General features: G+C 33.1%; 2 protein-coding genes and 1 non-coding gene across 3 annotated transcripts; 2 read left to right on the top strand and 1 right to left on the bottom strand.

Moving 5' to 3' along the window:
• The first annotated feature begins 1204 nt into the window (after window positions 1–1204).
• Window positions 1205–17703, top strand: LOC8279146 (ATP-dependent DNA helicase 2 subunit KU70). The gene is made up of 19 exons (XM_002521486.4): window positions 1205–1364; window positions 1463–1540; window positions 2011–2127; window positions 2292–2406; window positions 3115–3220; window positions 3351–3468; window positions 3555–3638; window positions 3739–3797; window positions 10090–10220; window positions 10332–10375; window positions 10710–10786; window positions 11150–11297; window positions 12370–12431; window positions 13881–13941; window positions 15056–15148; window positions 15226–15346; window positions 16248–16350; window positions 16475–16658; window positions 17373–17703. Exons 1-19 carry the CDS (start codon window positions 1299–1301, stop codon window positions 17484–17486), a joined length of 1881 nt encoding a protein of 626 aa, XP_002521532.1. The 5' UTR covers window positions 1205–1298; the 3' UTR covers window positions 17487–17703.
• Window positions 17704–19674: 1971 nt separating this feature from the next.
• Window positions 19675–25912, top strand: LOC8279147 (E3 ubiquitin ligase BIG BROTHER-related). Its single transcript, XM_002521487.3, has 7 exons — window positions 19675–20101; window positions 20190–20535; window positions 20643–20680; window positions 24059–24100; window positions 24183–24304; window positions 24377–24485; window positions 25547–25912. The coding sequence occupies exons 1-7, from the start codon at window positions 19859–19861 to the stop codon at window positions 25592–25594; spliced, it is 948 nt and encodes a 315-aa protein (XP_002521533.2). The 5' UTR covers window positions 19675–19858; the 3' UTR covers window positions 25595–25912.
• Window positions 25913–27046: 1134 nt separating this feature from the next.
• Window positions 27047–27120, bottom strand: TRNAI-UAU. The gene has a single exon. It is a non-coding gene; the product is annotated as a tRNA-Ile (tRNA).
• Between the last annotated feature and the right edge of the window lie 261 nt (window positions 27121–27381).

Here is a 27381-nt window from a genome sequence, read left to right as displayed (position 1 = left end):
TATAAGATATAATTATATTAAAGTGTTATTGAGTTAAACAAAAACCATCGCGATACCAATAAATAATATATATATATATATATATATATATATATATATATATATATATATATATATATATATATATTATGTCTATTGATATATAAATAAATTATTATTATAAATTTTATAAAGGGAAATTACTATTTGTTTATTGTATTTTTTCATATTATATTAATTACCTCATAATATTTTTTATCTTTTTATTTTATAATTTTATACTAAAGACTTTTTCTGTCATAATATCTATTAGGACATCGTTAATTAAGTTTGCTTTTATACTATTTATCTCATGATTTTTTGTGAATATTTAAATTGCCCCTTATATTTTATTTATTAACTAAAATTTCCTTATATTTTGAATTAATAAAAAATATAATTTAATCCTCAAACTTCTTATCAAAGTTACAATTCTAGTATAACAAAATTAATAATAAAAATATCTTATTTTAACAATTTAAGTTAAATTATATAAATTTTTAATATTTTAATTAATATAAGTACTTTTAAGATATTTAGATTTTACTAAAATTTAATTATACTAAAAATTATAGTAATTAAAGAATACTAGATAATTATTTTTTTACAGACACTAAAATTAATTTTTATATAAATATTAAATAAGTAAATTTTAACACAATAAATAAACTATAAGAGACAATTTATATATTACACCAAAAATTAGGAGATAAATAGTATAACCAAATCTAGTTAACTATTGTTTAACAGAAATTTTGATTGAAAAATTTTTTAGTATAAAATTATAAAATAGAAAAATGAATAAATATAATTTTTAAATTTTATGAAATAATTAGTATAATATGAAAAACACCGAGAGCATAGTAATTATTTTATTTTATAATATAAAAAAATTTATAAATAGATGTATAATATATTACTGATTAAAGATAATACTTAAAATTGTTAATAAGCGTTGAAATTTATAATATTTAGGCTTTTTATTTAATATACGAATCTTTTTTATTTTGCATAAACTGTCCTCTTAAAATTAAAAATTGAGAAAATAATTTTTCAATGTAAACTATTATAGGAATATTACTTTTGCGGTTAAGGAAAAAAGTAAAAAGTGAACGGGTAAGAGGAAAAAAGTAAAAGAGACAAACAAAAGTCAGCATTTTCAAAAGTTAGTCTATAAAAATAACGAGGCGGGTGCACTGACAGAGAAACCCAGAAGACACTCGGCTCTCTCTCTCTCTCTCTCTCGCTCCAGATTTTTTTTTTTTCCTTTTAATCGGAGTATGGAGTTGGACCCTGACGACGTTTTCAGAGACGACGAAGATGACCCCGATTCTGACTTCTATCAGGTCCTTCTTATTTATTTTTCTATACTTCAGCTCAGTACAATCGACATGCTTTATACTAATAATTTCTTAGCTTTTTTTCTTATTTTATTTTTTTACAGCAAAGAGAATCCTCCAAGGAATTTGTAGTCTACCTTGTTGATGCTTCTCCTAAAATGTTTACCACTACTTTTCCTGCCGTCAGTTTCTTTCTCTCTTTTCCTTTTTTTTTTTTAAATTCTTTTTTATCGTTTAATTTGTTTATTCTACTTTGTCTGTAATGGTTCATTTTTTTTTATAATTAGTTAAATTGTTTTCATCAGTTCATTGTGCTAAAATTGCAATAATAGGTGAGTCAGAGTTGCGGGTGTCTAGCTATTTTACTTAAAAAATTTATCATTATCTGCTTTTGGTAAAGTTTGTATGGTATGTGCAATGACCCAATTGCAATTAATTGCGTTAGATGAGATGCATGCTATAGTGTTTCATTATATCAATCAAATGTCGCCTGTTGAATGATAATTTATGAAGTAAAAATGCGAAATTATTAATTGCTTTTTCATGTGCAATGCATGAGTATGCAGAAATTATTAATGCTTTCTTACTAACTTGTGTTTTCACTTTGGGATATCAGCGGTTTGACATTTTGTTGATGTATTTATAATGACAGGAAGATCAAAAGGATGAAACTCATTTCCACATTGCAGTCAGTTCTATTGCGCAATCTTTAAAGACTCAAATCATCAATAGATCATATGATGAAGTTGCGATCTGCTTCTTCAACACAGTAAGATGTTGCTGTGCTGGCTGAAATTCTGAAATTTTGTTCTTTTGACAAATGTTGAGTTATTATTAGATTCTATTGTAAACTCATTTATAAATGAGACGAATTCCACATTGCACTTGAAGCATACACAACCATTGTTCACCCTTCTTTTTAAACCATTGCAGCGGGAGAAGAGGAATTTGCAAGACCTAAATGGTGTTTTTGTCTACAATGTTGCTGAAAGAGAGTATCTAGACAGGCCAACTGCAAGGCTTATAAAAGATTTTGATTGCATAGAGGGTAAGCGATTCTTTCTTTTCCTTTGGTCTTTTTCTTTTTGGTGGAGTAATTATAATTTGCACACTTTTCTCGAGAAATGTTGAATTTAATTTTTTTTTTTTAAGTCTTTTTATGCGCTCTGTTAGAAGTTGTAATTATCCCACATCGTTTAGTTACTAGGCTGTTATGGTGTATATATGTGGATTAGGTACCCTTTTCCTTTGAGCTAGCTTTTGAGAATGAGTTCAACCCAAACCCATTTATCATGGTATCGGAGCCGACCTTTTGTCTGCGATGATGGGTTTGGACCCGACCCATTTGTATGACACGCTAAGCGTGAGGGACGGTGTTAGAAGTTGTATTTATCCTACATTGCTTAGTTACTAGGTTGTTATGGTGTATATTTGTGGATTAGGCGCCCTCTTCCTTTAACCTAACTTTTGGGAATGAGTTCTACTCAAGCCCATTTAAGCTAGCTTTTGGGAATGAGTTTTATCCAAGCCCATTTATCACGCTCCTTGTCATTCAAAGCCATGTCATTCATTGATGTGGATGGTTTGAGTTACTCAATTTCAGATACATTTAATGTATTTGCTTGTATCCTCTTTTTAAAAATATTTCATTTTGTTCAGTCACATTAAGAGGATTTTGCAGTTAAAGAAATGCCTGTTTAGGGAATGGACATTTATTTTTGAACCTCTTAACTTATTTTCACTAGTTCTCTTGCAGAATCATTTATGAAAGAAATTGGTAGTCAGTATGGCATCGTGTCTGGCTCTCGGGAGAATTCCCTTTACAATGCTCTTTGGGTAGCACAAGCTCTTTTGCGTAAAGGGTAAAACATAAATTATCATCATTTCAGCTTCATTCTGAATTTCTCTTCTCAAGTGTAAGTGATATTTTGATTTTATTTTTAAATATAGCTTATGTATTGTTTGCTTATGTTTTGTGTTAAAATGATTCAGTTCTGCAAAAACTGCTGATAAACGGATACTATTGCTTACAAATGAAGATGACCCTTTTGGGAGTATGCAGGGTGCAGCAAAAACAGATATGACAAGGACCACATTGCAGCGAGCTAAAGTGGGAAATGCAATTTAGTTTGACTTCTTTATGCTTTATGTCAAATATCTAAAAGCACACTTCTCCTGAGAATGTCTCTTTTTCAGGATGCACAAGATCTTGGCATTTCAATTGAACTTCTACCCTTGAGCCAACCTGATGAAGAATTCCATATTTCACTTTTCTATGCTGTAAGCCATATTTATTGATACGTATGTTCACATTCAATTTTATATGTTGACTTCTATAGGTGATAGGAAAACAGTTGATACAGAACTTAATGCATTTCAGGGATTGATTGGATTGGAAGGTGATGAGCTTGCTCAATTTGTGCCCTCGGCAGGACAAAAGTATGCAAATATGCTTATTTTGGTACTATATTCTTATGCTTCAATAGCATGGACCATCATATTGTATTGGCCGAGTTGCTTCTTCTTTTAGTGCTTTGAATTTTGAGCCTAAGAATTGGTTGTTCTCAGTGAAACTGAAATTGAGATTTAGGAATTCACAATAATAATTATAAAGCTAGAGAAACGGGATATTAGGATGTGAGAAGCAAAGAATGGGACAGTCTGAGGATTTAGGGAAAGAAAAACTATTGTAAAGTCACATAACAATCTCAAATAAATTTTGTAATGGGATGAGACGTGTGTGCCAAACATTTAGGCTAATGTTCAATGGTATAAATGTTAAATTTTTTTCAAATTATATTGATTGTTTTGCATTTTTAAGAATAAGAAATTACACTTTTGGCTATTATGTAGGTTTGTGACACTGTTAGATTTCTCAAGGTTGTTCCTATGTGAATTTCTAATTATGGTGGTTTAAAGATGCATTTAGGAATTGAATAAAAAACTTGGTGATTGTCTGAACATGAATTCTTAAACAGTAAAACACTGTCGTTATTTATGGATTATTTATGTGCTTTATGCTGGTACAACCCGATACTTTATTTTTGAGAAGAGTGGATGAATGTGCTGATTTTGAATTTGTACTTTGATAGGAGTTACCCAAAAAACATAGATTGTCTTTGGTTTTCTGGGATTTCTTCAGCAAGGATAATTTAGGTCTCCTATGAATTGAGAATATAAAACCCATGGAATTTATTAAAGAACCATTTCATCCAAAAGTTTAAGTTGTTAGGTAAGGCTTCAATAATGGGTTTACCTCTAACACATCCTTGTATGTGAATGCCCATTGGGCTTGAAGTGTAAACAAATATAAGCTCACTTTATTATGTTTTGAAATATTTAATTAATAATATGAGGTGGATAAGGATCAAACTCTGAACTTCCGATCATAGAGGCTCTGATACCATATCAAAGAACCACTCCACTCGAAAGGTTAAGCTGCTAGGTGAAGTCCCAATCTCTAACAAAATTAAAAGAAATAAATAACAATTGACTGAAAAAACACTCTTATGTTTATTCCATATATCTCAAGGTATTTATATAAGATACCTAGACCTATTTAAGGTAAGTCAACTATATAGGAATAATTACAGGAAATAAATACAGGAATATTATAGCTACAATTCCTAAATAAGTATACAACTATATATGCTAAGTCTCCCCCTCAAGTTGGTGCATAGATATCACACATGCCCAACTTGGATAATGATGCATAAAATGAGCCACCAGCTGATCTGCACTCTTAATGTAAGGAACCTCTATCGTACCAGAATCCAGATTATTCTTGATATAGTTCCTGTTAAGTTCAATGTGCTTACTTCGATCATGTTGAACCCGAATGTTAGCTATCTCAATAGCTGCAGTATTATCACAATAGAGTATCATAGGTTTATTTGGACCAAACCCGAGTTCTTTTAAGAGAATTTTTAACCAAACAAGCTCTGTGGCTGCATGATGAAGAGCCCGGTACTCAGCTTCTGCACTAGACAATGACACCACATTCTGTTTCTTACTCTTCCAAGTCACCAGATTACCTCCAACGAATGACACATAGCCTGAAGTAGACTTTGTATCCAATTTAGAGCCAGTAAAGTCAGAGTCTGTGTAACCCATAATATCCAAGTGCCCATGTTTGGAGAACATAATACCTTTAACTGGAGAGGACTTTAGATAAGCCAAAACACGATTCATTGCATTCATGTGTCGGTCACTTGGATTGTGCATAAACTGACTGACAACACTAATTGCATATGATAAATCAGGCCTAGTGTGGGTTAGATAAATTAACTTGTCCACTAGTTTCTGATATCTCTCCTTGTTAGTCGGAACCTGATCAGGATAGATAGATAGACCATGATTTACCTCAATGGGAGTATTTACAGGTTCACAGGCAAAATTACCAGTTTCAGTTAAGAAATCTAAAATATACTTCTGTTGGGAGAGAAAAAGTCCTTGCTTGGACCAAGATACTTCAACACCTAAGAAGTATTTTAGAACCCCTAAGTCCTTCATCTCAAACTCTTTGGCCAAGTAGCTTCGAAGTTTCTCTATCTCACTAGCATTACTACCTGTAACAATCATGTCATCGACATAAACAATAAGCAAGGTAATATCATCATGCTCCTTCTTATAAAACAGAGTATGATCTGCCAAAGCTTGCTTAAAACCATACTCCTTCATTGAGTAGCTCAACTTGCCAAACCATGCCCTTAGCGATTATTTCAACCCATACAATGCGTTTTTCAGCTTGCACACCTTACCTCCTCCTAGTGTAAATTTTGGAGGAGGATCTATATACACCTCCTTTATCAAATCACCATGGAGAAGCATTTTTTACATCAAACTGGCGCAATGGCCAGTCTAGATCGACTGCAAGAGATAGAATGACTCAAATGGTGTTCATCTTAGCCACAGGAGCAAAAGTCTCTTTGATAGTCAATCCCATAGGTTTGACTGTAACCTTTGGCCACCAGTCTAGCTTTGTACCTTTCAACTGTCCCATTTGACCTGTATTTCACTGTAAACACCCATTTGCATCCTACTGTCTTCTTTTCCTGTGGCAACTCAACCATCTCCCAAGTAGAATTTTTTTGGAGAGCCTTCATTTCCTCTTCCATAGCAACCTTCCACTTAGGATCTCCAAGGGCTTCCTGAAAATGACTAGGAATAGACACAGAAGACAACTGAAAAGCAAAAGCTAGATGAGCCTTAGACAGACGATGATAAGAGATAAATCAGAAATAGGATAAGTGACATTAAAAGATGACTTGGAAAAACCTAACCTATCAGGTTCTCTACGTTCACGAGGGGGATATCTCCTACCATGATCGTGATCCATAACTTGTGGATTCAAAATAGCATTTTCTAATGTTACAGGACTAGAATCTTTCTCTAAAGTTGAAGTTGTAGGAGAGGGAACACATACCTCAGGGTTAATAGTAGAAGAGTCATCCACTGGCATGGTAGTATCATCAAGAGGGGCACTAGAGTCAGGAAAAAGGCATAACAGTGGCATTCTGTTTTCTTCTTGTATAACCGTTTTGAAATAACCTAGCTGGTCTTTCATCATTTTTCTCCTTTAATTCAGACTCAAAACTCAACAGAACAAGTATTATCTAAAGATTCCTTATTCTCCATAATAGCTGAATTCCTCCCTTTACTCGACATCCACAACTTCTCTTCTAACCATAACCGTTCCTCTTCCTTACTACTAATCTCCCCCTAAAGAGGAATCATAGATACATCCCTAGAAAAATAAGATACTTATTCACAAAATTGAACATCCATGGAAACATAATATTTACCTGTTGGAGGATGAAAATATTTATAGCCTTTTTGAGAATTAGAGTAACCAAGAAAACACATTTAAGAGCACGTGGATCAAGCTTATCCCTATATATATAGTGTACATGAACATAACATACACAACAATAAAACCTTAGGACAAATATTTAGAGCAGAAAGAATAGAGTGAAATTGTGATAACATCCTTAAAGGGGTTTGAAAATTAATGATACTAGCAGGCATTCGATTAATAAGAAAGACAACAGTCATGACAGCCTCAACCTAAAACCGTTTAGGAACATGCATAGTAAAGCTTAAAGCCCGAGCAACCTCAAGGATATGACGATTCTTACGCTCTGCTACACCATTTAGTTATGGTGTGTAGGCACAAGTTGTTTGGTGTAGGATGCCATGTTTTAGGAAGAAATTGGTAAGAGACTAATTTACAAACTCACGACCATTGTCAGAATGAAAAACTTGGACCTGAGTATGAAACTGTGTGACAATCATTTTGTAAAATTGAGGAATTACCTGTATAACATCACTTTTAGATTTCATCAAATATACCCAGCTCACTCTAGTGCAGTCATCAATAAAAGACACAAAGTATTTATGGCCTGAGGCAGATGGAGTAGAAAAAGGACCCCACATATCAGTATAAACACATGAAAAAGGAATAGAACTCTTATTGAAACTGGCTTTGAAAGGAACACGATGGTTTTTAGCATAAATGCATTGTTCACATCTTAGACTAGAGATAGCAACATTGTGAAACAATTTAGGAAATAAACGCTCTAAATAAGGAAAAGATGGATGCCCCAAACGACAATGCCATAAAAGAATCTTCTCTCTATCAAACGACTCTCTCTCTACTTGAAAACCATGGCTAGGTTCAGATTTAAATTTCGTAGCCCCCTCTAAGTAATAAAGAACTCTTCTTTCCTTACCAATGTGAATCGTCCTCTTCGTACGTTTGTCCTGAAAGACACAATGAGTAGAATCAAATATTGCAGAACAATTAGGACTTTTGGTAATCTTACTAATGGAAAGAAGACTATTAGAAAGATCAGGGGCAAGTAAGACAGATGACATTAAGAATGTAGGAGAAATTGAGACATTCCCAACTCCTGTAATTGGCATAGAAGTCCCATTAGCAACCTGTACAGACTTAACAGGTAAAAACATTAGAGAGGCAAGTATAGAAGAATTACTAGTCATATGGTCAGTAGCCCTTGAATCAATAACCCAAGTGTTAGAAGCAGTAGAAACATATGTCATACTAGAATTACCTTGTTGAGGAGACACTTGAGAGACATGAGAAGCAGAAGGTGGAGAAGTGTCAGTAACAACAATCTGAGCAGATTTCTTATTTTTCTTCTCAACTTATTTAAGTTTATACCACTCCGGATAGCCATGCTTCTTCCAACAAATATCTACTGTATGCCTGGTAGTATTGCAATGAGTGCAAAAGCGAGAAGTGGAAGCAGTAGAATTCACAGGAACAGAAGGAGTCATCTGAGAGGTGCTCTTTTAGATCATTAGAGTTGAAGCCTCAGAATGATTTTCTGTCCCCATGGTGACTTGTCTCTGCACTTCACGACGAACTAAAGAGTAAGCTTCTTCCAAGCTTGGTAAAGGGGAGGTAGCCAAAACACGACTACTAACTTGATCCAAACTGAGATCAAGACCTGCAAGAAACATATACATGCGATCCTCTGCAATACGCTTCCTTTGTTTCTCAATATCAGCAGCACATGTCATGTCATTGGGCCTACGATAATCAAGCTCCATGGAAATTGAATTTAACTCATTGTAATATTCTGGAAGAGGTCGACCACCCTGGCGCAATTGAAACGACCTTTTCATCAGTTCATATACTTGGGAAGAGTCAGAAACATCAAGATAGTTCCTTTTAGCCGCATCCCAAACTTCTTCAGATGTCCTACATTGAATAAAGTGTGACATCAGATTATCAGTCATGGAATTAATAAGCCAAGACTTGACAAGGGCATCTTTAGCTTCTCATTCATCATAGCCCGGATCATCTTCTGTAGGTGCAACCTTTCTTCCAGTAATATAACCCTTCTTCTTCCTGCCAACAATATGCATTTCTAAAATCTTTGACCAAACACGATAATTAGAACCATCCAATTTAATATGGATTGGAGAAGAGGTCTCATGAATAGTCATCGTCGAGAGTTTCTTGTTATCAGGAATCTCTTTGTTGTTAGTTTTAGTAGACATTGCAGCTAGATGACAGCTAGTGTTTGAACAAAAAGAAGGCAGCAAAAATATTTTTCTTTTGCTCTAATACCAAAATAACAATTGACTGAAAAAACACTCTTATGTTTATTCCATATATCTCAAGGTATTTATACAAGATACCTAGACCTATTTAAGGTAAGTCAACTATATAGGAATAATTACAGGAAATAAATACATGAATATTATAGCTACAATTCCTAAATAAGTATACAACTATATATGCTAAGTGAAATCAAGTCTTTTTTTTTCTTAAGAAATATCAATTCCTTGAGTATTGTTTGGTTTGTAATACACTGGACAAAATTATAGTATTGAAAGGTTTTTTTGGAATTAAAGTAAAATCCATAATTCCTTATTCATTCAAATGAGAATTTGCAAAATTGCACCTCCTAAGTGGCTTTTTGTAATTCCCCATATTGAGAAATTTCAGTGGATCAATGATTTTGAGGAATCAATAAATTTTATCTTAATTGTTACTTAACCAAATGATGGTTTACATCCAGATCCATGGATTCTTTAGAACCCTTCGTCCAAATTATTCTAATTAATCTTACCTTAATTTAACTGTGCCAAGGATTTGATAAGACAATACTGAAACAAATTGCATTTACTCTAAAGATCTTGAAGTTTTGCATGCTTGCGATATTTTCCTTTCCATGTAAATCTCTATGCCCAATTTCAGATTGGAAGATATGAAAGATCAGCTAAGAAAACGCATGTTCACAAAGCGCATAGTAAGAAAAATCACATTGTTTATTGCTGGACTGTCAATTGACCTGAATACATACGCATTGATACGTCCAACTACACCAGGTGCACATGTGCTCCACTTTCTTATGTTTTTTATTCTTTTCAATTTTTTTTAAATGCTTCTGCATGTCATCTTGCAATGCCTGATAAGTGGATGACAATTTGGTTTTATAGGAGCAATTACATGGCTTGATTCTGTTACAAATCGTCCTTTAAAGGTAATGCAAATCGTGAAGGTGCATTTTGTTTGTTGCACTAACATAGTATGCATACGTTAAAGCAAAGTCATATGGAACTCACACTTCTGATAGATGCCCCATAGGACTTTTTGAAGGTTTGAGATGTATGGGAATTGTAATTGACACTCCATGCTATAGTGAGAAAATATACATTTACAATCAGTGCCAAATGAGATGTATGTGTGTTTCTGTGTGTGTGTTTGCCTAGTTTCTTAATCAGAAATGTATTTCATTCACGCTATTTTGTTGTTTTAGACTGCAAATTGCAAGAGTAGGGAGTAATTATTGGTGTAAATGTATTGACATTGTGCAGACAGAAAGATCTTTCATTTGTGCAGATACGGGTGCACTGATCCTTGAACCTACAAAGCTCTCCCACCCTTACAAAAAGTAAGCTTGTCTATGTTATCTGCTTTCATTATCTCTTTTCATCTTCTCCTTCTCTCGCTCTTTCTTGCTATGTGTGTGTACTTGTGTATTATAAAGAATTACTGAATTTTTGTTTGCTTTTTTTGCCCAACTTATTTATGTATTCGCTCTTATCTAGTTTGCATTCTTTCAGATTATTAGATTTTGTTATCTCTTAGTAATTTTAGCTCTCTTCTTACATACTGATGATCATGTACTGTTTTTACTCGTGCTTTTTCTAGACTAAGAGTGTAAAATCAGAGTAAAGTTCCCATTTTTGCATTTTTTTCTGAGATCGTGTTATCTACTGTGATTTTCGACCTAAATATTTCATTTATTCTAAAGCGAGAATATCAAGTTCTCTGTGGAGGAGTTAGCAGAAATAAAAAGAATTTCAACTGGGCACCTTCGTCTTCTTGGATTCAAGCCATTAAGTTGCTTGAGAGATTATCACAACTTGAGGCCATCAACATTTGTTTTTCCTAGTGATAAGGTTTGTTTTCCAGTTTTTATCCTTAAAACTTACTGCAGGTATCAATTTTCTATACTTTCTTGGATTACTGTTGTTTTGACGTCTAAGAGTAACTCTACGTTGCTGCATATCTTTCCCCCTAGTTGATACTGTTTAATGAAATACAATTTGCACTATTCTCTACTTATAACTCTCTCTGGTTTTGTGCAACCTCAATTACAAGCCTGAACTTTTATCGTTCTTAATTTGTGGTTGATAAATTTTTGTTCTAATTTACTTCAAATTGCATACGAAGTTCTTATACATTCTATTTTAAAAGTGTAAATGGCCCATAAAATTTGAAATTTCAATGCTTGGATTCACTATGGTTCAATTTTTTCACTGATAGCTTGATAGTTTGAGGTGAAATTGTCAATAGTAGCCACCCTTGGCGAGGCTTACTTAAAGCTGGGCTAGGGTTTACTATCCTTCTTTGATCTAATATTTAGTAGTGATCACCTTTTCTCTTGGTCTTGCTTTCACCAAGATTATGAAGAATCAGTGGAGGACCATTTTTTCTTTGTTGGTAAATGTAAAATACAGAAGTTAAGAGTTGCAATTTACTTTTGTCAGTTTTTTCCTTTGATAGCTATTTACTTGTTTATGATGTAGATTATAACTTATGTGGGAAATTGTGACTGGGATAGCTGGGCACTACAATATGCCACATAGGATTGGCATATGCTTGAATGGGATAATGAGAATGCTCGTGATTCACATTATAACCTTGAAGTTTAGTCTATGACCAAAAATTGAAAATTGGGGCCAAAATTTAGTACAAGCGCAGATCTAGTCTAATACTGCAGAAAAATGTATTAGCAGTAGTTGTAAGCTAGTGAATGTTATCTTCATAATCAGCCTTGAAAATAGTAAATAATATAGAAATTAATTGTGCTCACAACATAACTGTGCATGCATATCTACTATAGAGAACTATACAGCTAGGTTTACAGGATTGTTTATGTTAGTCATATAGTCATGGCTTGTGAATTATTTTGACAATATTCTTTTGTTTTCTGCATTAACTGGTTCTTTTGATTATTAACGGTTGCAGGAAGTGATTGGCAGCACTAGCATTTTCATTGCTTTGCATAGATCCATGTTGCGGCTTAATCGGTTCGTTTCTTTATGCATTTAACTATAGCAATATTTCTGGTACCTATCATATGAATTTGATATGATTGGAGGTAATTTGATATGCTGTTATCAGATTGTTTTCACAACTATGATAGTTACATTTATAGTGACAGTTGAATGAGTGTGCATGCAGTATGCACTTGTAGAAAGAGACATTCCAGTTGAGCACTTAAAGGTTGGGATTGTAAATAATCATTTTAATGCAGCAAGTTGTAGTTTAATGACATTTATCAAGCTAATTGTGTCAAAATATTGACTAATTATCTTAAATTCCGTGTTTATGATTGTTGAAAAAATGAGAAAACAAAAGTCATGATACACCCGAGGGCTCGTACTACATCTATCTGGCGACTATCTCTTTTAGTTTATCTGCTCATAGCTATGAGGGCAATTGCTTGTATGACTTTGAATCATTGCTGTGACCATTGTTGGGGTCGTGAACTCTTAAAATGAGACACAATAGCCATTATGTAGCGGCAGGCCAGCAGCTATTAGTGACCTTTATTACTTTTTATTTTCTCATTTTGAAACCAACGAACTGCATACATATTATACAATGCATAGAATTTGACCAAATGCTACCATGTTAATGCCTCCAAAGCATATTGATCATCACCGTTTTAAGTTAAATGAAATAACTTTTCAGATATTATTTTAAAGTATTTCCAACTGGTATTAAACTTTTTTTTATGTTAATTTGTTTGTAGAAATACCATATAAGAAATTAAATATATAAACCCATAAAATTGTTAAAGAAATGTTTTCTTTCTCTTTCTTTTTTGGGTGGGTGGGTAGAAAGGGAGCGATTGTACTGCAACTGACTTGAAGGTTCACCAGAAGAGGTTAATTTCAGCCTGTAAAAATGTGACTTTGAGGGAAGGATCACTTGATGCTGTTCAACATTATGTTTTCTCCCTTTATCTTCATGTGTTTTCTTGTGATGCAAGATTTGAATTTTTTTGTTCCTTACATGCATGTAACAGTTGTTCTCTCTCTCTCTCTCTCTCTCTATATATTGTTTACCAAAAAAAAAAAGAAAGGAAATCTCTTGGCATATTGTTCAAGTACACAATACAGACACAATTAGCAGTTAGCACCTTGAGTTGTAGGAATTTTATAAATACAGATCTTACTGCTTCTCTCTCTCTCTCTCAAAAACTATTATAGCAGGAAGCAACAATTTAGTTTTCATCAGTTTGCACTTCCTGTTCAAAATTTTTTATCAGGTTCTTACTTGTCATATACTCTTAGTATACTTATATTGGTGAACTTGCGAAATAGATTGGATGTCTTTGACCATGCTGACTTGGATTAATTGGGATATACATTTGAGTATTGTGTTGGATGATATTTGATGGACTTATACAATATGCTGCTCGGGGCAGTAAAACTGCTGTTGGTTTAATTTACTCATGTAATATCTTTCAGTTTTGCTGTTGCATTCTATGGAGGCTCATCTCATCCTCGGTTGGTTGCTCTTGTTGCACAAGTAAGATTTTCTTGCTTAGATGTTTGAATAAGCTCGGACTCTGTTGCTTGTATGACACTTTTAATTGGTGAAAAGAGTCTCATCAGTTGCCTGCATCAATGTTCCATCAATCATCTATCTCTTATTTGTATGGTCTGCTGCAGAATGATAGACTTTTGTAACACTCATCCTTCTTTTATTTAGTGTTCTCTTTTCAAAAATCACCATCTGTAACTAATGGAAGGTGGATGTGGTATTCGTACTTGGGAACCTACTATGACTTCTGCATGCACCAATGTAATATGGTGAATAGATAGAAGTAGTGGGAGTGAAGAAGAGGATAGTTGAACATTGTTGGGAATTAGGAATTACAATTTTGTTATAGAGATGATAGGAACTTTGACCCTAGATGGAATTAAATGGAGAAAATAATTCATCTTAACTCCAGTTGCTGTTGGACTGAGGATGATTTTTTTGGTCTTCTTCCTTTAGTTGTAAGTGAGCGGCATATGCAGTAGCTCTGTTAAAGTTAACTAGTTACTAACATGAACCAGTGTATGGTTGCTGGTGCTTTGGGAACAAAGAGGTTGCAAATTGAATCTGAAAATTGCTGGCTGAATCATTAGTATCCGCTGCATGGCTGAGACCCTACAAGATAAATATGCTAAAGTGTAAAGTGTGAATAAAGTATTATCACAAACTCATTGTTCATAGAACTTCTAAGACAATGTGGGCATGAGCATTGCGAAAATAATAAAAATTGAGAAATATGTTCAGATACACATGCTTCTCTTTGCAGTGATCAATTTTAACCTGGTTGGATGATCTGTTTCTTTCTCTTCCGTTCTCTTCTCCTCATGCATTTGTATGTACATTAGGAATACACACAGGGGTGTGTAATTAGCTGGTCCATTAATATTGCATTTACTTTGCTGCATGTATCATTGCATGTTTGTGGTTTATTATGAGAAGTAAATACTTCTGCGTAATCCAGGCTGTTGAAATGAGAATTCAAGGTCTTAAATAATGAGACATCAAGTGATGCATGTCTTTTGAAGTGAAACATACTGTGTTGGGTTGCGTAGGACCTTTATGTTAAAGGCTAAGGCACTCTAGTTTCTTTGACACTTAACAGGATGAGATTGTTAGTGCCGGTGGTCAAATTGAACCACCAGGAATGCACATGATATATCTTCCTTATTCTGATGATGTCAGACATATTGAAGAGGTAAGAACAATTGTAAATATGATTTTAAATGTATTATATAATAGTCTTCCTAACTATGAAATGGTGACTGATTGCAGTTTCATTCAGAGTCAAATGTCGGGTTACCTCATGCAAATGGTGATCAAACTAAAAAGGCTGCTGGTTTAATTAAACGTATCGACCTGAAAGATTTTTCAGTATGCCAATTTGCTAACCCTGGTAAATTTGCCATTATATTACTCAGTGACATAGAATGCTTATAAATGTCAAAGTTGGTCTTAAGGCCTTCTTTTAAGCATTGTTTATTAGTGAGATGCATAGAATTTAAGCGAATATATTATATTAGTTGGACTGTGAAGAATTATGCTTCCTTTCAAGGGTTTGAATATATTAGCAAAATAATCATGCTTAATGCATATCCAAGATTAAAGAACTCATGGTAGTTATCCTGGACCTACATGTCAGTTTCTCCAATTAAATATGGAAAAATAAAGGCTAAAATAATATTAATTTAAGCACTGCCCTAGGATGAACTGGACTTTCTTGTGATTCAAACTCCTGTGCATGTATCATTAGTTGAAAAACCTCCTCATTACATTAAATACTATACATAATTAGAATTGCCCTGGGCCAATCAAACTGTCCCCTATTAGCCCACCCCTTGCTCCCATTTACTCTCTCTGTCTCTCTCTCTCTCTCTCTCTCTCTCTAAGTCTCTCTCCCTCTTCCTTTTGTTCCTTGTGCTTGGAGCTTTGGTGTCTGGGAAATGAGCCACAATTTCCACCAGTGTCTGCTGCTATAGAAAATAGTAATCATATGTATAATTAAGCTAACAAGCTTATAGAATTTATTCTATGCAGCAGAAGCCATTTTTATGCTGCATAGTTTTCAAGCAATATGCTTTTATGTGAATTTTCTGTTATATGAACATATGGATTATGAATAAATTATACTGTCAGAAAGAGTGTGAAGTTGGTTATGGTTATAGTTTTTAAGATTTGATTAGGTTTCCTCAGCATTTATTTATTAGCATGCCTTCATTTCAAGGATTTTGCTATTGTAGGAGTATTACTAAGTAGTGTCTTTGTCCTACCATTTTAACAAAAGTTGTCCCTGGCAGCTCTGCAGAGACACTACGCAGTGTTGCAAGCACTAGCTTTAGAAGAAGATGAGATGCCAGAAAGCAAAGATGAAACACTTCCTGATGAGGAAGGCTTGGCTAGGTAACTATGACTTCAGCTTATTGTCATTAGGTATATCTATCATAGTTCTATCCTGTGACTTTTTATGTGGGATCACGATATCTTGGTGACATGATGGTCAATTTGTTCATATGAATGGCCACAGACCAGGAGTTGTTAAGGCAATAGAAGAATTTAAGCTTTCTGTTTATGGTGACAAGTATGATGAAGAAAACCTTTTGGGCAATGGAAAAGCAAATGAGACCTCAAGAAAAAGGAAGGCTGCTGCCGAGAATGCCAAAAATGAGTCTGCAAATTATGATTGGGCTGATCTTGCTGACAATGGAAAGGTTTGATGTTATTCTTTTAACTTTATGCTTCTAACTTTCCATTGATTAGAATCAACATTGAATTTTTTTACAATTTTGTGAAACGTGTGCCCATGGAGAAATTTTAGCTGATTGATAAAAAAGGACCCGAGTATAGATGATAATTTCAAAGTAAACCATTGCTCATTTTTGTTTGTTTTTTCTTTGTTAAGTAAAAGGAAATTATCAGATAAATTTTAGTGTCAGAATATTTTACAATTAATAATCTTGAATGATTTAAAACTTCCAATTCTAAGCTTATATGAATTTTCTGTTGTCAGTTCATACTAAATCCTGCACGGAATATTACCAATAGCCAATAAGGTGTTTAAGAAAAGCTACCATTTAGTAGTTTATATGTTCAAGTTGTATAAACAAATTCGATATGTTACTTCCTAGTTAATACGACCGTGTTTTAATGAAAAAGATTCCAAATGAGGGATCTGGATATGAGCTTAATCTAAATTGTTTCTTAATTAAGTTTTTATTATGCTCATGAATGGAGGAGCAGCAGTAATGTCTATGATAATTTTGTTAATGATGGATTTGAAATAACACCTGTGTGTAAGTATTTTCATGTCCATATATTTGCAAATTTTGCACTTTTAAATGTAAAGAAAGCTAAATTTTGGTTTCAGGTTATTGAATCTGTAACATTCAGTGTTATTAATCCCTGGTGTGATGTATCTCTTACAGTTGAAGGACCTGACAGTAGCAGAGCTGAAGTTGTATTTGACAGCACACAACATTCCTGTTGCTGGGAAGAAGGAAGCTTTGATCAGCAAAATATTAACTCACCTGGGAAAGTGAAAAAGGTGAGGCTAACCCCCATGTCTTTTGGTAACATCAAAGAGAAGTACAACCTTTATTTCTCTGCAAAATCAGCTAATTAAGCAATTTGAATTTATTTTGGGTTTTCCTTAATCTACAGTCACATATTTAGGGGTGAAAACATTTTGCTTTAACTCAATGGCTATCTATGGTGCACTATAAATTTCAATGAAAATGAAATGCAGTTCTTGGAATATGATTTTTATTCTTTTGATAATTTGCATATTTTTAAGAGTATTCTTATAATTGGTTTCATTACTGAAGATCTATACCGTATTAGTGTTTTATTATGAAACTTAGCAATATTAATTACTAAAGTATCAAACACAATAATCATAAATCTTTTAGGTTGAAAAAGGCATGATAATAATTATGAGGTATGCTTCTTTCTTTGTTTTCATTATAATGAGCAAAATATTTATACTAAATTCACTACTATCTTCTAAAATTAATTTATTTTTCTTGGCTCAGTTTAATCTCTATTAGTTTTTATAAAATATCTAATAAATTTTTTATTTTATTTTTTAGTTTAATTAAATGTATTAATTTTTATAAAGAATAATAACCGTTTTGAATATTTTAAAATCATGTCTATCACGTGAGGAAGAGAATGTTATTTTTTTATTTTTTACATAATTAATATCTATAAATCTTAATTTATATTTTTACATAATTAATATCTATAAATCCTAATTTATAAAAAAGAGTAGCGATATTTTTTCTCATCTAAAATAGTAACAAATATTTTTATTTTTTTCATCACACTTATTTGTAAGTAGAGGGTCATAAATTATTGAGTTAGATTATATCTCATTATTTTCAATATATTTTTACAATAAAATTTTAAAAATATATACTTTATAAAAGAAGACTAATCTTATAAGAAAGTTTTACGGTTGTAGAAGTTATGATGTAAGTTAAAAAAAGAAAAGGAAAAAGTGGTTTTCGTGTGACTTTAAAATATTTAGAGCGGTTAATATTTACATTCTCAAAATAATGAAACTCTTATACTTAACAGTATTTTGGACGCTGTTAGCATTAGGAGTTAATGAGACTTTTTATAAAAGTTAATAGGTTTGATTGGCAAAAAAAAGAATAAAAATTTAATTAAATTTTTATAAAAATTAATAAAATTTAATTGAAAAAAAGATTAATTAGACTATTTTAATAAATTCAAAAGTATTTCTAAACCTCTTGCCAAGAAGAAAAGAAAAGCAGTAAAGTGAGAGGGAAGCATAAAGTTGATTTTCCTAATTGTATTAATTATCTAAAAATTTATTTGCTATATTGATTTTATTGTTTATTAATTTTTGAAATAATATAGTTTTTAAAAACTCTTTTGCACATATATTTGATTAATTTAAATAATAATAAAAATATATTAATTATTTAATATTAAAATATAAAATATTTATATATTTTTATTTATTTATTTATTTATTTACTATAATATATTATTAGGTTTAAAAATATTGTAAATCAATATTAAATTTTATTATTTAGTTTGGGCATTTAAAAGGTACATAAGAATCATTCTTATTTAAAAGAATTACAAAACAGGCACTACAGCCTTAAAAATTAGCCGTCTCCGTTAAAAGAAAAAATGATGTACCAGTTGATGGGACCATCCAAGTGACAAATATTGACAACTTATTATTGGCGCTAAAAGTAATATTATAAATAAAAATTATAAATAAATATTTGATCTTTCAGTTAAAATATAATTAAATATTAGAAAATTATATTTTTAAAATCTAAAAAATTATATAAAATTAATTCTGTCTATTTCACTGCTTTTTGCTGTTTAAATTAACTGTATAATGTTAATTTATTTCTTATCTACTAATGATAAAATCAATAATTTCTTTTGATATATAAAGCTAATTTCTCTTCATGTCTAAAGAATATGATTTGAAAAAATTTAAAAGAATTTATAAATTTTTAAAAATAATATACAGTTAAATAGATAAAATTAATTATATATATATATATATTTTAAATTTGAAGAGGATAATTGAGTTACTTTACAAATTTAAAAGGTTAATTAAATTTTAACTGAAAGTTAATGGGCTTATCAGCAACTTTTCCCAGTATTATAATTATTAAAGCTGACAAGATTTCATTCCCAGAAAGTAACCTTAATTTAAAATTAACGTAGAAGGTTTGTGTCTGTCGGTCCCATTTGGCATTGTTAGGCTCCTCAAACTCAAAATCATTCCTTTTTTTTTTCTTTTTTTCCTTTTACAGAAATTTTATTCGACTTCAAATCGGAATCCGTTTTTGTATCTTCTTCAACTCTCTAAAATAAATTTTTTATTCTGGATCAAAATCTACCTAAACGAATTAGAAAGATGGAGGAGGACAAATTAGGTTTAGGGGAAGCAAAAAGTAACAACAATAGCAGCAGCAGCAGCACAAAGGAAGCAGAAAAAGAAGAAGAGAAGGCTAATTTAAATTTGGGTTCTTCTCCTTCTGCAACTGAAAATGGTGAGCAGGAAGACCCACCTCGTCAGTCTTCGTCTAGAAGAACCCCCTTTACTAATCTCAGTCAGGTCGATGCTGACCTCGCGCTTGCCCGTACTCTCCAAGAACAGGTTTATCTCTCTGTCTCTGTGTGTTTCTGTCTTTTAGTGCATCTTGCGTTGTTGAATTAATATTTGTTAATTTTTTTATCGGGAGTAGGAAAGGGCATATATGATGTTGAGATTTAATAATATTGAGGGGAGTGATTATGGTAGTTGGGAGGCTGCGAGCTATTTGCATCATCACGATGATGATGATTTTGGTGATCCTGATGATGATGACGACGACGACGACGACGATGATGAAACGGATGGAGATGATGATGATGAGGACGACCATGGCACTGATGATGTGGATGCATTCGATGTCCATGAGTCTGGAGGGGCAGCAGCTGATCTTGACCCTTGCATGTTTTCCAGTGATGAAGCTTATGCTAGAGCCTTACAAGATGCTGAAGAACGAGAAATGGCTGCTCGCCTGTTAGCTTTTGCTGGAATTAATGATCGTCAGTGTTATTTATCTGCGATGATTTTTTTTTTTTCCCCTCTCTTTTTGGGCTTTTTCTTTTATGAGAAGAACCATCTAATTTCTTCGTGCTCTTTGTATTTGCAGAAGTTGAGGATACTGATGATCACGGTGGAAACTCTCAGGTACCCTTATAATCTTACTTCTTTGCTATTTGAATGGATTATCAACAATGTACTTTTGGTAATGCAATGTATAGGTAATATCTATAAACAGAAATTTGTGCAATTGTTCTTTTGGTCATATGATTGCGGGTGATTCATTCCAGCATTAGTGTTGTGAGAACACAGTGAAAATCAGTGCACAAATGTTTAACTAACTCAAACTCAATTATCTTTCCTGAAAATAAAGTTTCTGTTTTATCCTGTACCAGATTGTCTAGACAATTAAAAGTAAGGATAAGAATAATAAAGAGGAACATGGAGAAAGGATGATTAGCTAGTTTGGACTTCTTCTTTTATGGTAAATTTAAAGTCTTTATGCTGAATCTTTATATTACTGTCTAATAGGGTGTCAGTGGGTGGATTAAATAATAGGGGAATGCTTGCTCGTCTTATTTTGAAGAAAGCCTATGTTGGCTTAAATAGAGCGTATGAACAAATTCCACACGAGGCATCAGCTAGATTTTTCACTATTCAAATCCAAGATTTATTGTTTACTCCTACAGTCATCAATTTACCGGTCTTTCAAATAGGGGTCCACTTGTTTAGTTTTGAGCTGGTTTTCTTCTTTACTTGGTATTAGGATATCATATGGTGTGTTTAGCCCTAATGTTTAATCAGATTTTTACTGGAAAAATCATAAAGTAGATACCAAAAGCTCAAGCAACTGTAAAAAGATAGACCAGTCTAGTCTAAATATTTAAGTTTGAAAGAACAAACTGCAGTCCACGATGTTAACTTAAGTTGGGTCCTTGAGATTGGCTATAACTGGCTACTGAGGGGGTTGTTTGAATAGAATAATGGGCAACTGAAGAATAAATTCTGGTATTATGATCAAATTATGGGCCTCATTTAACCAGCCAAAACCTTGAATGCTCCAAAAAACCAAAGGGTCAAAGCAAAGTCAGAAAAAAATTGAAAGATGAGACGGAATTAGAGGGGAGAGTACAAGAAGCAAGAGAAATGAGAAAAATTACCATTCTACATCTTTGTAGATTTGAGCTTGTCTTAATCATAACAATTACCTATTTTTAAGATTATAGAGAAAGTTGCAAGTTCTGAACTACTCTTTATCCTAATTGCAAATCTATATCATTCACAGACATGGATTAATTACGGGGGACTGATGAGTATAAATAGATTTAACTGTTATCAGCATGAGGATCCTGGGGGCAGCCAACTTTTGTTTCTGAACAATTCTTTTGGTTATTACAATGTCTCAATCTAGCTATTGACTTGAAAACTTCTTCACAGTTCAGATGTTTGGCCCATATCTATAAAAATAAGGAAAATACCTCTTCCCTTCCTTCTTTTGCATAACTTATCAACAATACTAACTCTTATTGGTTAAAGAATATTGGATTCCTCCCATTCCAAAAGTGGTCACATCCAGATCTTCATTCTTCTTCATCTTTTTCATTTTGTTTTCCCTGTGGGACATTGGATGGTTGATCTATTTGTAACTTGGGATTATTGATTGAGCAGAAATGTGAAGTTTACTTAGATAAATACCTTTTGACATTTGATCAATGCAATAATGGCATTGGAAGGATATACTGTTATAGTGGTATATGGGAAATGATGTAGCCAACAAGAAGCCTCAGAAAAGTAAGCTTACGTAAAATAGTTTCTGCTTTTTAGAAAATAGGTGAAGAAAGAATAAAAAAGAAGTTTCAGATTATGGTCTTAGATTTTTTAGGGTGCTGCTTGTTTAGAACATTTTAGTGTATTTCCAATTTTGCTTTAGTAAATTATCTGCTGGTCCAGTATCCTACAGTTCTTTTTGGGGCATTTTTTGGTGATTCATGCAGAAATGGGCTGGTCTTATTTGTGCCTTTTATTTAATTGGTTCTTAATATTCATTCTAACATATGCATATTGCTTAATCTTCTTTGGAGTTTTAACTCTCATAAGGATAAGAAGTTTAAGTTCCATTAGTCTGTAATTCATCTGAGTCCATTATGTATTTGTGCTTGTAATTCAACACTCTGAAATTGGAGAATATTTTTAACAATCATGCATGTTTTGTTTTGTGAAACCATTCAGCCTAGTTGTGATGGCTATGTGACTGTCTGTATAACTGTTAGTTGGAAGGAATTTTGATTGTGGATTCTTGTTGCTCATCTTCAACTTTGCTAGCAGATTTTGATATTATTCAGGTTTGAGTTCCTGCTGCCCGTCCTGGAAACCTTCCATTTCAACTATAATTTGCCTTCCTATTAAATAATCAGAACCATAAAAGCCTTAAAAACTTATGTTCACATTGACAAATCTGCATATCAAACTTCTCATAATTTTATTCTGTTGCTTTCTATTAATCCCAAATCATTCTGCTTTTGCAAAATATAATTCCCACATTTATTTTCCACCTTTTCTAGGTCTAAAAATCAAGCTGAAAGAAGGTTCAAAAGTACTTTGTAAGCTTTCCTTCATCAAGAATTTAATAAGAGGAGACTAGATGATTTTGTGCTTTGTCTGTATTGATTATGCCTTATGAAAAGTTAGTCAAATGGTTATGTAGTCTAAGAAGCTAAATTCTAGTACTTTTCATTGTTCAACCAAATAAGATTGCCGGTGCAAGAATTTGCTTGCCTAAATCTTTTGAAGGATATAATATTTGAAAATATCATGATTTCTGTTATTAGCTTACAGTAAATTTTCATTTCAGCCATAGATGCCTGAATAATATGTACTTGTAGTCTGTCCCCAAATATCTATCTTCCAGGTTCTTTCATATTTGTAGGTTTCCTAGTCTAAAGGTGCACCTATCGTCCAGTTTCTTTTCTTATAATGCACCTGTTTACAGCATTTTCTACATTGCCACCATTTCTTTCCCTGTCAATTTTAGCAATTTGAAGTGCTCAAATTCTAAGATTACTAGTTTACTACTATTCCATGCCACTTGGAATGATGATATTGATTTATAGCTACCTTATCAGTTAGTATCTGAAGTTGTTAAAGTTTTAGAGTGCCACTTTTTTTTTATGTGTAGTTTTAGTTGTTAAGCATATGTGAATGGTGATATAAGCACCAAATCCTTGTCTAAAATGCATGGAATGGAAGCATTATTGCTGCCTCTACATAATTATGCTCACTGTTTTCTTGGTGCTCTCTAGCTTGTAACTTGTTAAGTGCATGTGAATGCAAATGTATGCAAATTAGCCCTTGTCAAAAATACATGGAAGTATTTTTGTTGTCTAATTTTGTTCACCTCTAGCTTTTGGTTATCAAGATGTGAATGGAATGTATGCAAACAATCCCTTGTCCAACATATGGAAGCCTTGTTGCTCCCTCTAGATAATTCTGTTGCCATTAAGGTTTCATTTACTCTTGAATGTGCAGGATGCATGGGAAGAGGTTGATCCAGATGAACTTTCTTATGAGGTTAGCTGGCTTTTATCTTGTGCTTCTAGTGAAGTTTCTAGTTTGATTTCATTGTCATGGTTTGCTGTTTCAATCATTCCAGGAATTGATTGCGCTAGGTGAAGTTGTTGGAAGCGAGAGTAGAGGGCTTTCTGCTGATACAATTGCCTCTTTACCAACAGTGAACTATAAGGCTGGAAGCAGTCAGAATGGAACTAATGATTCGTAAGTGCAAACTCCTAATTTTATTTCAGCAGTGTTATGTGATAACTAAAATTATTTTTGCTTGTGTTTCAGCTGTGTCATATGTCGTTTAGATTACGAGGATGGTGAGACCCTGACACTGCTTTCTTGCAAACATTCTTACCATTCAGAGTGCATAAATAACTGGTTGAAAATAAACAAGGTATGCTTCATTTATCATGTGTGGAACCTCTGCATGTTGTCTTTTAGTCTTGGTTCTTGCTAGTTGTCTGGTTCCCCAAAGTTTACTTGGTTGCTAACTGCACTCCTGAAACCCCCTTATCTCTTATGGTTATGGGTTAGATTTTTTCTCCGTGACAATTTTTTAGCTTTTTAGCATCCTAAACTTTTTGTTAATGTAAGCAGGTGAATTTTGTATTCTGACTGTGGCATATAGGTGTAAATATGAAATAATATAAATACAAAATAATTTTCTACTGAAAGTCCCAAGTTAGAATTAGGCTCGCTAATGGAGAACCCAATGATCTCGTTAAAACTAGAGCTAATTAGACAATATCTACAATCTTCGGGTTTCAAAAGAAACTCAGGCCAGCTTGCCGTCTTCAATAAGACAATCAGTTAGTATTATTAATAATACAGTCTGACAACTCTTGATATGATTCGTATGAAAGTTACAGTTTAGTTTTAGGCTTCTCAAGCCAAAACCATTTTTCGTTAAACCCCACAAGACCTAATCCAAGGCGACATGTCTTGTCCTTTTTCCATCTCTAAATAAGAAATCAAGATGATTTATTTATTTATTTACATATATTCATGACATTTATATTTGCAATTCCCCACGGGACAAGTTCAGGGATCATGAATTGCGAGGTTGATTGTATCAGGAATTGCGAGGTTGATTGTATACTCCTTGTTCCTGCTAATGGGATCAAAATTTCCGTCCACCTCTGGTCCTGGGGGAAGAAAATGGCCTTTCTCTGCATCTTTAATGCTGGGTCCCTGTCGCCCCATCCGCGGGACTAACTTTATTTTGTTGGTTGTTTGAATATCTAATAGAATGGCGTATACTTGTTTCTCAATCAAATCATTTTCAACATGCCTCTGAGCCAAAAGTGTGAATGTTTTCCCTTGATAAATACTGGACTGCCTGTTGCCCTAGTTAGTTCACATTATTGAACGGCTAGTATTTTGTGATTGGTGGCATAGGATGCCATGAATATGAAGTTTGAAGTTGTGCCTTTGTTGCTCTCTCTGCACCTGCAGGTTTGTCCTGTCTGCAGCACCGAGGTCTCCACTTCCGGACACAGCTAGTATTTCTTGGCCATCATATTCTACTTGTTGGCCGTCATATTTTACAAATCAAAGATAATCTGGCGCAAGCATCATGGTGCTAGCTCTACTCTCTTGCTGTAGGGGAATCATCAAATTGCGCATACCTGTAGTATTCATTCTTCTTCAGATTTAATCCCTGCCCTTCAGATTTCTGTTTCTCCCAATCTTCCATTTTAGTGTCACAAATGAAGAAGATGTTCTATTTTCTAAAATTGAAGATTGTTTTTGTCCTGTATAATGACATTTTCAAGTTGCCAACAATTAATGCCTCAGTAAAAGAACTGCCATTTACCTACACTTGACATCCTGATTCCTACATGCGCATATTACATATCTGCACTGTGTTCATACAATTCACATTGGCCATTTGCATTTTTAGAGTAAACATGGATTCGTTATTATTGTTTCCCTGATAGGTTGCTGTTTCTTGCACAAGGAGCTACTCTCAGAAAGAGAGTAGAATGTGGCGAGTATTTGGCACTGTTGTTACAGTAATAGCCAGAACAGTTGTTTCTGGTATGTGTTTGAAAACTTAGATTCTCATTATCATTGTGCAAACCTTTGCATAGTGGCTAGGTTAAATATGATCATAATCTAACCGAACAATCGGTTAACAAAATCTGGTAGTTCGGGTTCATTCTGTATTTTCTTTAATTTGGATCGGTTTCAGTTTCGATAATGTGCAGTGCATCACCGTTCATCACGCTCCATCTGGCGATCCATATTCTTTTTGTTTATAATTTTCTCATTTTTTTACCTCTCCTGGTAAAGAACATTTGCTTAATCTAACAACTTATGTAAGACTACATTTATTACAAACGACATTGTATTATGTTTTGTGTTGGAGTAGATTGGTACTGAGTGGTAAACCTAACAATGAGGTGTGGTAAGAGTGAAAATTGTAAGACGTAGACCGCTGATGTATCAGTAGTTGCCAGGTTTTTTGTTTATAAAGAAAAATTATAGCAAAGATGGGGTTTTTCATGTCAAAATTCAACGAAATATTGCTATACAAGTAGATAGTCACTGGGTAGTTAATTTTGTTTATTAGTATAGGTGAAGAGTTAGCTTTGTTCTATAACTTTATATTTTACTTTTTAATGAATTGTCATTTTATAGCGATATGGGTCCTTATTTAACTAGCTTAAATTTAAAATTGTTCTTCCTTCTTCTTCTTTTTTCTTTTTCTTTTTTTTTTTGTTTTATGAATTTAAATGAGTTTAACCAAATTTAAATGATATTGTAAAACTTGTACCGAAAGTAGCATTATAGTTGATTAAAAGCATAAATTGAGAAATTTAATCCTTCTCGCTTTCCATTTATAGTGTAACAAAGTTCAATTTAAAAATAAAAATAAAAAGAAAAAAACCATGTAGCAGAAGTAGCACAAATATAATTCACTTATTCATTTAAAATATAAATGTACCAATGTGGTCCCGGCGGGGCTCGAACCCGCGACCTTCGGCTCATAAGACCAACGCTCTAACCAACTGAGCTACGGGACCACATGTTACTGAGGCTCATAATCGGACTGAAAAACCAGAAGGTCTTAATTTTCACAATCATCTCCAACTTGCTATGTTATGTTAATAACTTGATCGTATTTAACTATAAGATATGTACTTTCTTCATTATAAATCTCATAATTTCAGTCTTAATTTTATTATTTTTTTAGAAAAGAAGAGCTTTCTCAGAAGCAATCAGGTTGTCCATAAATGTAGGAGGAACATACCAAAAGAACTAGGCCAGCTTGAGATATTGATGCT

Source organism: Ricinus communis, chromosome 5, assembly GCF_019578655.1.
Source record: "Ricinus communis isolate WT05 ecotype wild-type chromosome 5, ASM1957865v1, whole genome shotgun sequence".
NCBI classification, from domain to species: Eukaryota; Viridiplantae; Streptophyta; class Magnoliopsida; order Malpighiales; family Euphorbiaceae; genus Ricinus; species Ricinus communis.
Note: the sequence above shows the minus strand (reverse complement) of the source record. Positions and strands in the feature narration are given on the sequence as shown.